Source organism: Ovis aries, chromosome 5 (genome assembly GCF_016772045.2).
Source record: "Ovis aries strain OAR_USU_Benz2616 breed Rambouillet chromosome 5, ARS-UI_Ramb_v3.0, whole genome shotgun sequence".
Lineage (NCBI taxonomy): Eukaryota > Metazoa > Chordata > Mammalia > Artiodactyla > Bovidae > Ovis > Ovis aries.
In genome coordinates this window covers 50,267,655-50,280,716 of record NC_056058.1, presented here as the reverse complement: position 1 = coordinate 50,280,716, position 13,062 = coordinate 50,267,655, and the positions used below count along the sequence as shown (strand labels likewise).

At 39.9% G+C, this 13,062-nt stretch overlaps 1 protein-coding gene across 1 annotated transcript in view; it reads left to right on the top strand.

Annotated features, from left to right (window-relative positions):
- The window catches only part of DIAPH1 (diaphanous related formin 1), a 117,556-nt gene that overhangs the window by 90,787 nt on the left and 13,707 nt on the right, over positions 1 to 13,062 (top strand). Inside the window, exon 20 of the mRNA XM_060415855.1 lies at positions 7,825 to 7,923. Coding sequence (XP_060271838.1) covers positions 7,825 to 7,923 — 99 coding nt within the window. The remainder of the gene's footprint in view (positions 1 to 7,824; positions 7,924 to 13,062) is intronic.

The following is a 13,062-nucleotide window of genomic DNA, read 5'->3' as shown; positions in this document are numbered from 1 at the left end:
ACTGTTGCTTCTTGACCTGCATACAGATTTCTCAGGAGGCAGGTCAGGTGGTCTGATATACCCATCTCTTTAAGAATTTTCCAGTTTGTTGTGACCCACACAGTCAAAGGCTTTGGTGTAGTCAATAAAGCAAAAGTAGATCATTTTCTGGCATTCTCTTGCTTTTTCTATGATCCAGTGGATGTTGACAATTTGATCTCTGGTTCCTCTTCTTTTTCTAAATCCAGCTTGAACATCTGGAAGTTCACAGTTCATGTACTATTGAAGCCTGGCTTGGAGAATTTTGAGCATTACTTTACTAGCATATGAGATGAGTGCAATTGTGCGGTAGTTTGAGCATTCTTTGGCATTGCCTTTCTTTGGAAATGGAATGAAAACTGACCTTTTCCAGTCCTGTGGCCACTGCTGAGTTTTCCAAATTTGCTGGCATATTGAGTGCAGCACTTTCACAACATCATCTTTTAGGATTTGAAATAGCTCAACTGGAATTCCATCATCTCCACTAGCTTTGTCTGTAGTGATGTTTCCTAAGGCCCACTTGACTTTGCATTCCAGGATGTCTGGCTCTAGGTGAGTGATGACACCATTGTGGTTTTCTAGGTCATGAAGATCTTTTCTGTTTAGTTCTTCTGTGTATTCTTGCCACTTCTTAACATCTTCTGCTTCTGTTAGGTCCATACCATTTCTGTCCTTTATTATACTCATCTTCACATGAAATGTTTCCTTGGTATCTCTCATTTTCTTGAAGAGATCTCTAGTCTTTCTCATTCTGTTGTTTTCCTCTATTTCTTTGCATTGATCACTGAGGAAGGCTTTCTTATCTCTCCTTGCTATTCTTTGGAACTCTGCATTCAGATGGGTAAATCTTTCCTTTTCTCCTTTGCCTTTCACTTCTCTTCTTTTGTCAGCTATTTGTAAGGCCTCCTCAGACAACCATGTAAAGTAAACTTAGCAAGTCAATTTCCCTCTCAGCATCGCTTCAGCTATGCCCCATACATTTTGATATGTCAGACTTTCATTTTCATTCATTTCTAATGTATTTTTAAATTTTATCTTGAGACTTTCTGTTTGGACTCACAAATTATTTAGAAGTGGTTCTTTAGTTTCCAAGTGTTTGAATATTTTCCGTATCTTTCTGTTATTTATATTAACAGTTTGATACTTTTATGGTCAGAGAACATGATCTATGATTTTAATCCTTTAAATTTGTTAAGGTTTATTTTATGGCCCAAGTAGATATTTTTCTTGGTAGATATTCAGTGAGCACCTTAGAAGTATTCTGCTATTGTTGGGTGAAGTGTCCTATATATGAATATATCAATTAAACCCTGTTGATTGATTTTACTGTTCACTTCTATATCTTTGATGATTTTTTGTATAGAGTTCCAGCCATTACTGAGATAGGATATTAATATCTTGAAGTATTATCATGGCTTGGCTATGCTGGTTTTCTCATTTCATCTCTTAGCAGTCTTTGTTTCTCGCATTTAAGGCTCTGTTGTTTGGTACATTACACATTTAGAGTTGTTATGTCTTCCTGGTGGTGGTGGTGATGGTTGTTCTGTTGCCAAGTCACGTCCTGCTCTTTGCCACCCCATAGACTGCAGCATGGTGGGCCTCCCTGTCCCTCACCGTCTCCTGGAGTTTTCCCACATTCTTGTCCTTGAATCAGTGATGCCATCCAACCATGTCATCCTCTGTCGCCCTCTTTTTTTGCCTTCCATGTTTCCCAGCATCAGGGTCTTTTCCAGGGAGTTGGCTGTTCGCATTAGGTAGCCAAAGTGTTAGAACTTCAGCTTCAGCATCAGTCCTTCGAGTGAGTATTAAGGGTTGATTTCCTTTCAGATTGGCTGATTTGATCTCCTTGTTGTCCAAGGGACTCTCAAGTGTCTTCTCCAGCACCGCACTTAGAAAGCATCAATGCTTTGGCGCTCTGTCTCCTTTATGGTCCCGCTCTCACATCTGTACATGACTGCTAGAAAGACCATAGCCTTGGCTACACAGACCTCTGTCGGCAAAGTGATGTCTTTGCTTTTTAAGACATTTTTAGGTTTGTCATAGATTTCCTGACAAGGAGCAGTCATCTAATTTCATGGCTGCAGTCACAATCTGCAGTGGTTTTAGAGCACAGGAAGAAGAAATATGTCACTGCTTCCACCTTTTTCTCCTCTATTTGCCATGAAGTGATGGGACCAGATGTCATGATCTTAGTTTTTTTAATACTGAGTTTTAAGTTGGCTTTTTCACTCTCTCCATTCACCCTCATCAAAAGGTTCTTTAGTTCCTCTTCACTTTCTGCCATTAAAATGGTATCACCTGCATGTCTAAGGTTGTTGGTATTTCTCCCAGCAATCTTGATTCCAGCTTGCCACTCATCCAGCCTGGCATGTTGCGTGATGTGCTCTTGCATATAAGTTAGTAAACAGGGTGACAATGAACACTCTTAAAAAAATAAACAAACACCCTTGTCGTACTCCTTTTTCAATTTTGAACCAGTCAGTTGTTCCATAGAAGGTTCTAACTGTTGCTTCTTGGCCCACATACAGGTTTCTCAGGAGACAGGTAAGATGGTCTGGTACTCCCATCTCTTTCAGAGTTGTTCACAGTTTGTTATGATCCACACTGTCAAAGGTTTTAGTCAATGAAACAGAGGTCGATGTTTTTCTGAAATTCCCTTGCTTTCTCTGTGATCTAGCTAATTTGATCTCTGGTCCCTCTACCTTTTATAAACCCAACTTGAACATCTGGAATTTCTTGGTTCACGTACTGTTGAAGCCTAGCTTGGAGAATTTTGAGCATAACCTTACTAGCATGTGAGATGAGTGCAATTGTCCGGTAGTTTGAACATTCTTTGGTACTGCCCTTCTTAGGAATTGGGATGAAGATTGACCTTTCCCAGCCATGTGACCACTGCTGGGTTTTCCAAATTTGCTGACATATTGAGTGCAGCCCTTTAATAGCATCATCTTTTAGGATTTTAAGTTCCAGCTTTGCTGGAATTCCATCATCTCCACTAGCTATATTGGTAGCAATGCTTCCTAAGGCCCACTTGACTTCACACTCCAGAATGTCTGGCTCTGGGTGAGTGGACCACATGCTCACGGTTATCCGGGTCATTAAGATCTTTTTTTGTACAGTTCTTATGTGTACTCATGCCATCTCTTCTTGATCTGTTCTGCTTCTGTTAGGTCTTTACCATTTCTGACCTGCATTGTGTCAATCTTGGGATGAAATGTTTCTTTGATATCTCCAGTTTTCTTAAAGAGATCTCTAGTCTTTGCTCTTCTGTTATTTTCCTCTATTTCTGTGCATTGCTCATTGAAGAAGGCCTTCTTGTCTCTCCTTATTGTTCTCTGGGACTCTGCATGCAGTTGGGCATACCTTTCCCTTTTGCCTTTTGCTTTTCACTTCTCTTCTTTTCTCAGCTATTTGTAAAGCTTTCTCAGACAATCAGCTTTGCCTTCTCCCCTCTCTTTGGGATGGTTTTGTTGACTGCCTCCTGTACAATGTTATGAATCTCTGTCCATAGTTCTTCAGGCACTCTGTTTACTAAATCTAATTCCTTGAATCTATTTGTCACCTCCACTGTGTATCATAGGGAATTTGACTTAGATCATACCTGATTGGCCTAGTGGTTTTCTCCACTTTCTTTAGTAAAGCCTGAATTTTGCTATGAGGAACTCATGATCTGAGCCACAGTCAGCTCCAGGTCTTGTTCCTGCTGACTGTATAGAGCTTTTCTATCTTCAACTACAAAGAATGTAATCAATCTGATTTTGGTATTGACTATTTGGTGATGTCCATTTGTAAGTTGTCTCTTGTGTTGTTGAAAAAGGGTGTTTGCTATGAGCAGTTCTCCTGGAAAAATTCTGTTAGCCTTTGCTCTGCTTCATTTTGTATTCTAAGGCCAAACATACCTGTTTACTCCAGGTATCTCTTGACTTCCTACTTTTGCATTCCAGTCTCCTATGATGAATAGGACATCTTTTTTTTCGTGTTAGTTCTAGGATGTCTTGTAGATCTTCATAGAACTGATCAGCTTCTTTGGCATCGGTGGTAGTGGCATAGACTTGGATTACTGTGATGTTCAATGATTTGCCTTGGAAACAAACTGAGATCATTGTGTCATTTTTGAGGTTACACCCAAGTACTGAATTTCAGGTTCTTTTGTTGACTATGAGGGCTACTCCATTTCTTCTGTGGGATTTCTGCCCACAGTAGTAGATATAACATTTATCTGAATCAAATTCACCCATTCCCGTCCATTTTAGTTCACTGATTCCTAAGATGTCAGTGTTTACTCTTGCCATCTCCTGCTTGGTCACATCCAATTTACCTTGATTCATGGACCTAACATTCCACGTTCCTGTGTAATATACTGTTCTTTACCATCCTCATTGAATTGATTGGATTTTCCTGTCATCACCAGACATATCCATAACTGAGCATCGTTTCCACTTTGGCCCAGGTGCTTTATTCTTTTTGCAGCTATTAGTAGTTATTCTCTGTTCTTCCTTGGTAGCGTGTTGGACACCTCCTGACCTGGGGGGCTCATCTTTCAGTGTCGGCAAGAATTCTGGGTTGGTTTGCCACTCGCTCCCCCAGTGGATCACATTTTGTCAGAACCGTCCACTATGATCCGTCCGTCCTGGGTGGCCCTGTGTGGCATGACTCATAGCTCGTAGCTTCATTGAGTTAGACAAGTCCCTTCGCCATGACAAGGCAGTGATCCTTTAATCATCATGTAATGTCCCTCATTGTCTCCAGCTATTCTCTTTGCTCCGAAGTTTACTCACTGGATAGCATATAGCCATTGTACTTTTTTGTTTGTTTGTTTATGCTTGCATGATATATCTGTTTTCAGCCTTCTACATTCAGCCTTTGTATTTGAAGAAAATTTCTTACAGACAACATTTTATTGGGTCTTTTGTTAATCTACTCTGCCAGTGTTTTGTGTAGGTCTCAGCCTAGCAATGCTGTTACTTGGGCATGTCTGGGGGCAATCACTTGGGCCAGTGTTGTGGCTGGACCAGCCTTTGTGGTTCTTATTATGATTGCAAGATGCATCTCAGCAACATGCATCAGAGAACCCCCAAAACAAGGTTTCATTGCTGGCGGGTCCTGACACAGCATGCCTTAGGCCACACATTAAAGGACTAAGAAGAGACATGGGTAGGGGGCCACAGGTCATCCCTGGGCTTCTGCCTTTACTGAGGTTGAGGGTGAGGGGCCTAGGGTTTAGATCATTTATATTAAAGGTAACTACTGATATGTTACGGCTTAAGTCTGCCACTGTGTTTTCTGTATGTTTCCTCTTTTTCCTTACTTTTCTGTGGGTTTTTTAAAAAATATTTTGTATTCCATTTTGATATATTTTTAATGCCTGAGTATATCACTCTATACAGTTCGCTTAGGTGTTGCTCTCGGTATTGCATTATATGTACTTCTCCCAGTCTAATGATTTGTGTCTTACCAGTCCATGTGAAGTATAGAAACTGTATTTCAATTTTGATCCCTATACCTTCCCCAATTTTTAGACATAATAATATTTCCTCCACATGGGGATACTCCATTTTGGTGAAACTGGAAGTTCGTATGCTTGTCTTTTATCTGTCATCTTTACTAAATTGTTCATTATTAGTTCTTCGTTACTTCTAGTACTTGCCTTGAATTCTACATACAGTTGTATTTTAATCTTATTACCAAGCAACACAAGTCTATTTTTCTGTTTTTCAACATCAGCAGTGATCTCTATCTTTTCATTTTACTTATAAATGAGAGATTTATTTGCACTTTGCCGCTCCGCTTCTAAGTTTTTATGATACAGTCTGGGTGTTTTAAGTCTAAATTTTTATCTGATTACCTCTGATTTTCATTTTTATATGATCTGTCTTTGGATCCTCTCTGACTTCACTCCACCTCTCCCCTCATTCCATCCACTCCACCAGTAATGAGCTTTTTGTTCTTCCTCTTTCCATCAGGCTTTTGCATTTGTTGTTCCTGCTGCCTGAATTGCTTTGGTTTCTCACCTTATAAAAGGTTTTTACTGTCATGTGACATTCTCACTAAAACCTTCCCTGGTCACCCCACTCAAGTTATAATTCATCCCCTCATCTAAACCCCCAGTTCTCTTCCCGACTTGGTTTTCTTTTCATAGCACTTAGATCACCCATGTACTATTTTATCTATTAGCTGATTTATTGTCTATTTCTCTTTGTTAGAATATAAATTCCATGAAGGCAGGAGTTTTTCTGTATTTTCTTTTATTCCTGGTGCCTGGAACAGAGCCTGGCACATATGGGTACTCAGTAAGTCTTTATTTAAATAACTAATCTTCATCCATTTAGCATTTTTCCTTCTTCAGTTAGAACTATCAGGCCAAAGGATGTGTTTTTTTATTAATAGTTCTTTGTATCATTTGCCATATAACTTTCTTTTCATTTGCTTTCTTTCTTATTTATTTATACCAGGTAATACTTTTCAATGATTTAAAACTCAAATAGTGTAATAGAGTTTGTGTTGAACAGTATTCCTCCCATGTCCATAGTCAAGCACGCTACTCTTCTCCTCAGAAGCAGTTAGCTTTGTCACTTTCTGGATACTCCTTACCAAGATAGTCCCATACAGCTTTCTGAAAAGTTGGCAGAATATTTTACAACTGTCTGTCCAGTCCTGTTTTTCTTTCTGTCTGCTCCTCAGTCCTTCTCAGCGGGCAGTGTACATCATTTTTGAGAGAATGGTACTAGCTAGCTGTCGTGCCAGGTGCTGAGGGAGTGATACAGTGAAGGATTATTTTGCCCATGCTCTTAAAGTTCAAAATCCAAATGGGGTGGGAAGGTATGCACGCTTAAAAAGTAACGCAGGATTTAAAACGATCAAGATGATACATGTGAAATATCATGAACATTGAATTATTAATTGTTGAATGAAATCTAAGTAACAAATACCAGGAAAATTAGCTCATCAATGCAGAGAGTGACTCCATCTATCAGGGAAGAATACATTGGCTTTGGATAATCTGAGAAGAGTGTGGAAGAAGGAAAGGAGTATATTATACCTTCTGTGTGTGTACGAACATGATATTGAAGATCTTACTAGCAATATATTTTTATGCTGTATTTTCAAAGAAGAATAACAAAGTCCTTCTCTTGTGAAGGAGAGACTATATTTGCTTATAACAAAGTCAGTGAGAGGACTTGCTGTAAAGTTGTATCAGATACAGTGGGGATTCAGGGAGAAATCATAACCATTTGGGGAAATCAAGAAAATGTTTATAGGGAATTCATGGTCAAGATAGGTCTTGAGAGAGAAGTAATAATAGCACAAAAGGATAATGCTAGTGGAAGACTCTAGTACAGGGATTAGCAAACCATAACTCTTAAGCATACCACTTATTTTTGTAAATAAAATTTCATTGGAGACATAGTCATGCCCATTGGTTTATGTATTGTCTGTGACAGCTTTCCTGCTGTAGTGGCAGAGTTGAGCTGTTGAGATAGACCACAATAGTCTGCAAAGCCTAAAATACTTACTATTTGGTCTTCTACAGAAAGAATGTTTGCTGTTCCCTACAAGTAGATAGACTCTGGGTAAGCAAGTATTACTGTTAACTATTAAAGAAATGAAAATGGCATATTTATTACGGCTAGAGAGGGAAGTCAGTAATAGAAGATTGGGTGGTTAAAGAGGAGGTTAGCTTTGAGGAACTTTAATAGGAAGACCATTACGGATAAGTAAAGGGCCTCTCTAGGATGGGATAGTAGTTCCTTTCAGGATAGAGGTGGCCTGTCCTTAATCATACTTTTCTAATCTTTCTCTCACTAGCCAAGAAGGATCAGGAAGGTGGAGAAGAAAAGAAATCTCTGCAAAAGAAAAAAGTGAAAGAGTTAAAGGTGTTGGATTCCAAGACAGCCCAGAATCTCTGTGAGTAACTCTGCAATCCCAGCAATTTGAAATGTGAAGGAGTTCTTCTGAGAGCCTAATTCTGGTGGATCCAGGGTACCTTGATATGAAACTTAATAATTCCTGCTATATACTTGGCATTGCATAGTAAATATCTGATATCTATTCCCTTCAATAGTACCGCATGGTTGTTAGTATCTAGTTTTATGGTAAGAAAATAAAGGCAGTAGGACTTTAAGGAATTTGCCTCGTCACATAGCGAATAAGAGACAGGTCTGAGAGTTAAGCCTCAGGTTTTATTTCAGAGCCCTAACTATTTCCATTGCATCCATAGAAAATCTAACAAAAATTTTCTACCCATCGCATATTTCCTTCTTTCTCATTTTCTTTTAGGTATTTCCTTTATAGGTGGGTACTGGCATGACTTCAGTTAAATGTAAAATAACTTTGTGGTTAGAATAAATAATGTAAATCCTGTGCTTCTCAGAGTAGGATCAGTAGCTTCAAAGAGTTCTGTTCTGAACTTGCTCCTTATACTCATAACTCTGCTTGCTGGCAAATTTCAGATCAAAACTCCTCTGCAAAGTTGTTATAGGTCGTATTTAATGATCAGCATGAATGTTCATTTTTTTGTTCATTTTATTTTTTTTTTTTTTTTTAATTTTTTTATTTTTTAAATTTTAAAATCTTTAATTCTTACATGCATTCCCAAACATGAACCCCCCTCCCACCTCCCTCCCCAGAACATCTTTCTGGGTCATCCCCATGCACCAGCCCCAAGCATGCTGCATCCTGCGACAGACATAGACTGGCGATTCAATTCACATGATAGTATACATGTTAGAATGTCATTCTCCCAAATCATCCCACCCTCTCCCTCTCCCTCTGAGTCCAAAAGTCCGTTATACACATCTGTGTCTCTTTCCCTGTCTTGCATACAGGGTCGTCACTGCCATCTTCCTAAATTCCATATATATGTGTTAGTATACTGTATTGGTGTTTTTCTTTCTGGCTTACTTCACTCTGTATAATCGGCTCCAGTTTCATCCATCTCATCAGAACTGATTCAAATGAATTCTTTTTAATGGCTGAGTAATACTCCATTGTGTATATGTACCACAGCTTTCTTATCCATTCATCTGCTGATGGACATCTAGGTTGTTTCCATGTCCTGGCTATTATAAACAGTGCTGCGATGAACATTGGGGTACATGTGTCTCTTTCAATTCTGGTTTCCTCGGTGTGTATGCCCAGAAGTGGGATTGCTGGGTCATAAGGTAGTTCTATTTGCAATTTTTTAAGGAATCTCCACACTGTTCTCCATAGTGGCTGTACTAGTTTGCATTCCCACCAACAGTGTAGGAGGGTTCCCTTTTCTCCACACCCTCTCCAGCATTTATTGCTTGCAGATTTTTGGATCGCAGCCATTCTGACTGGTGTGAAGTGGTACCTCATTGTGGTTTTGATTTGCATTTCTCTAATAATGAGTGATGTTGAGCATCTTTTCATGTGTTTGTTAGCCATCCGTATGTCTTCTTTGGAGAAATGTCTATTTAGTTCTTTGGCCCATTTTTTGATTGGGTCGTTTATTTTTCTGGAGTTGAGCTGCAGAAGTTGCTTGTATATTTTTGAGATTAGTTGTTTGTCAGTTGCTTCATTTGCTATTATTTTCTCCCATTCAGATGGCTGTCTTTTCACCTTGCTTATATTTTCCTTTGTTGTGCAGAAGCTTTTAATTTTAATTAGATCCCATTTGTTTATTTTTGCTTTTAATTCCAGCATTCTGGGAGGTGGATCATAGAGGATCCTGCTGTGATTTATGTCTGAGAGTGTTTTGCCTATGTTCTCCTCTAGGAGTTTTATAGTTTCTGATCTTACATTTAGATCTTTAATCCATTTTGAGTTTATTTTTGTGTGCGGTGTTAGAAAGTGATCTAGTTTCATTCTTTTACAAGTGGTTGACCAGTTTTCCCAGCACCACTTGTTAAAGAGATTTTTGTTCATTTTAACTGTCGATCTCCTGACTTTATGTTGAGTAATAAAGATTTAAATATTCGCTCAACAAATATTTGAGGGTCTCCCAGCTTTCAGGCTCTACTGGCACATACTAGGCATGTGTTCCCGGAGAAGGCAATGGCACCCCACTCTAGTACTCTTGCCTGGAAAATCCCATGGACGGAGAAGCCTGGTAGGCTGCAGTCCCTGGGGTCGCTAAGAGTCGGGCACGACTGAGCGACTTCACTTTCACTTTTCACTTTCATGCATTGGAGAAGGAAATGGCAACCCACTCTAGTATTCTAGCCTGGAGAATCCCAGGGACAGAGGAGCCTAGTGGGCTGCCGTCTATGGGGTTGCACAGAGTCGGACACGACTGAAGCGACTTAGCAGCAGCAGCAGGCATGTGTTCCAGAGATGAAAGGGTATGTATTCCATAAAACCCACTCATAGTGGGGTGATGTGGCTATTGTCCCCATTTTACCAAGTGAGAAAACTAAAGTTCAGATGTTACGACTTAGCCAAGGTCACACAGTTAACTTCTGGGTATATGTCCTCATTAAGTCAGTAATATAATGAGAACAGTAAGCTTTTACATCATTCTTGACTATATAATATTAGATCATTGACAACAAATATCACCGAGTAGTGTCTGTAGATAAGTCTTTTTATGGGAACTAAAGTGATGTGAGGCATAATAGTTGCTCTTCTCAAGATTATCTCTAGCAACATAAAAATGAGTAATTTTTATTTTAAAAATGATAGAAGACTGTGGGGTAGTATATTGTTATTTCCAGTTGAATGATATCAATATGGAAAACAAAATTTAGGAAGAGAATTGAGTTTAGGATGGTCTAGGAAGTATTGCTTAGTGATTCAGTGATTATTAAATGCCTCTTATATGGCGGGGAGGCAAAACGGAATAAGGTCATCCTCATGAGCCATATGTCTGGTGGAGATGAAAAAGGAAATACGGTAATAGCACGATGTGTTGAGTGCTGTGATGGAGGTGTGCCTGGATGATTATTAGAGCCCTGGGCAAGGTCTGAACCACGTGGGAGGAGTGCTGGAGGGAGCTCAGCCTCGAGGTCATTCTAAATGTGTTAAAACTGTTAACAGCAGGCTAAAGGAAGGGTGAGGGGTGGCTTGTCTCATTTCAGGCATAGGGATCAGCATGTGTGAAGGCACAAAGGCATGAGGTAACATCCCAGTTCAGGAAGTGCAGTACTTGAAAGCAGCTGAGTAAAGGCCATCTGTGGGGGAATGGTGGTTGAAGAAGTTTTCAAGAAATAGAGAGGCTAGATGATACAGACGTCTTGGTAGGCTTAGGCTAAGAGGTATGTATTTTGTCCTGAAAACTATGGAAGTCATTGGAGGGGTTTTAATCAAAAAAGTGAGAGATACAGCCCTCTGTAATCTTGGGGAGGACTACTTCAGCAGTGATTTTGAGGCTGGATTGCTAGGAGACGGGAAGATGTGTTATGTTATGGCTTCAAACTAGGTGAGAGGTGATCAGGGCTGAAACTGAAGTTATAAGAATGGATATGAAGGCAGAAGATACTAAGAAGAGAGAATCAATGGAACTTAGTGATTGATAGAGAGGAGAAGATGTTTTCTTAGGTTAAGATCCCTCTGTAGAGAGTGGTACCCTTTATGGAAGTAGAATCTGCTCCTGCTGAATTTTCCTGTCTTTTGTGGGAGAAGTGGTGGATGTGAATGAGAGGCTGCACGGTGGTGGGTAGAAATGATTAATTTGATTTTAGGACAGAATTTAAGATTCCTGTGGGACTCCTCCAGGAGTGTATTAGGCTTTTGGGTATATCAGGCGGAAGGTCTGACTGGAGATATGAATTTAGGAGGATAGCATATGAGTCAGAGTTAAAACCATTAATTTACTTTGAAGGTCATTAACATTGAGGAGACAAGTAACAAAAATGGAGTCCTCAAAAAACTGGAAGGGAGCAGCAAGGAAAATAGTCTGACACAGTCCTAAAAGTGGGAGTGGCGGTCGAGTAAAATGAGGATCTGGCATTAGGAAAGGCAGTGACCTGGGCAGGAATCATTTCAGTATGACTTCAGTGGTACAAACAGAACTCTGGCCTCCATTTGTATTTAAATCCTGGCTCCAGTCCTTAGTAGCAGTGTGACCTTGGACAGGTGGGTTAAGTTCTTAAGTATTAGTTTCCTTTTCTGTCAAATGCGGCTAATAATACAGACTTACACATTATTATAAATAGGGTTAAATGAGATCATATGTGTAGATTGTGTTTATGATACTAGGTCTTACATGGAATATGCACTCAACAAATAATTGTCATTTTTCCACTGACTTTGTGGGGACAGAAGAGTTAATGAGAATGTGGAAGAGAGAATAGACTGGTGTTCTTTGTTTGTTTGTTTGTTTGAGATAGAAAAGGCTTGATTATGTGTACAATTGTCCCTGATACCTGTGGGGTTCCAGGACCTCCAGCGATACCACTTTGTATAAAATGGTGTGGAACAGTCTGCCCTCTGTGTCCATGGATGTGGAAGGCTGTCTGTATATGCTGAAGGAAGAGGTCCTTAGGGCCATTGAAATGTGAGAAAAGGCTGGGTGCATGGATCTAGTTCTGCTAAACTTAGAGAAGTGTCAGCGCACGTTCTAGACGATTCGAAGAGTCCTTACTCAAGCCTTTCCTAGTCTGGTTCCAGCTGAGAGCCCCAGTGCTCAGTTTGTAAGTGACGTAAGAGAAAACTTAGCAAGTAATTTGACCAGTACCTTCAATTTTTCACATTAAAAAGAAACAAGATCTTTTTAGAACAAATAAGGAAGTAGTGGGACATTTGGGAGAACAGGGCTATTTTTTATGGAGGAGCTGGCAAGAGATCATGGACTGGGGACATGCAGAGGGTTCCTGGCCATCATCAGTGCCTCTTCATAGAATCTGATCTGCAGTGTCCATCAGCCCAGGTGTAAGGGAAGAAAATGAGATGGCTGGATTAACCAGGGACTGGAAGGAGAAGAAACCAGAGAGTAAGAATTGTCGTAGTAATAGGGCGGGAATGAAAGGGCAGACCACAGGGTCTGGGTTAAATAGAGAAAGCCAACTAGAACTGAGACATGCAGAGAAAACGGAATGGTTGTTTCTCTCGTGAGAGAGTGTGTGCACGCAAGAGCACACTGAT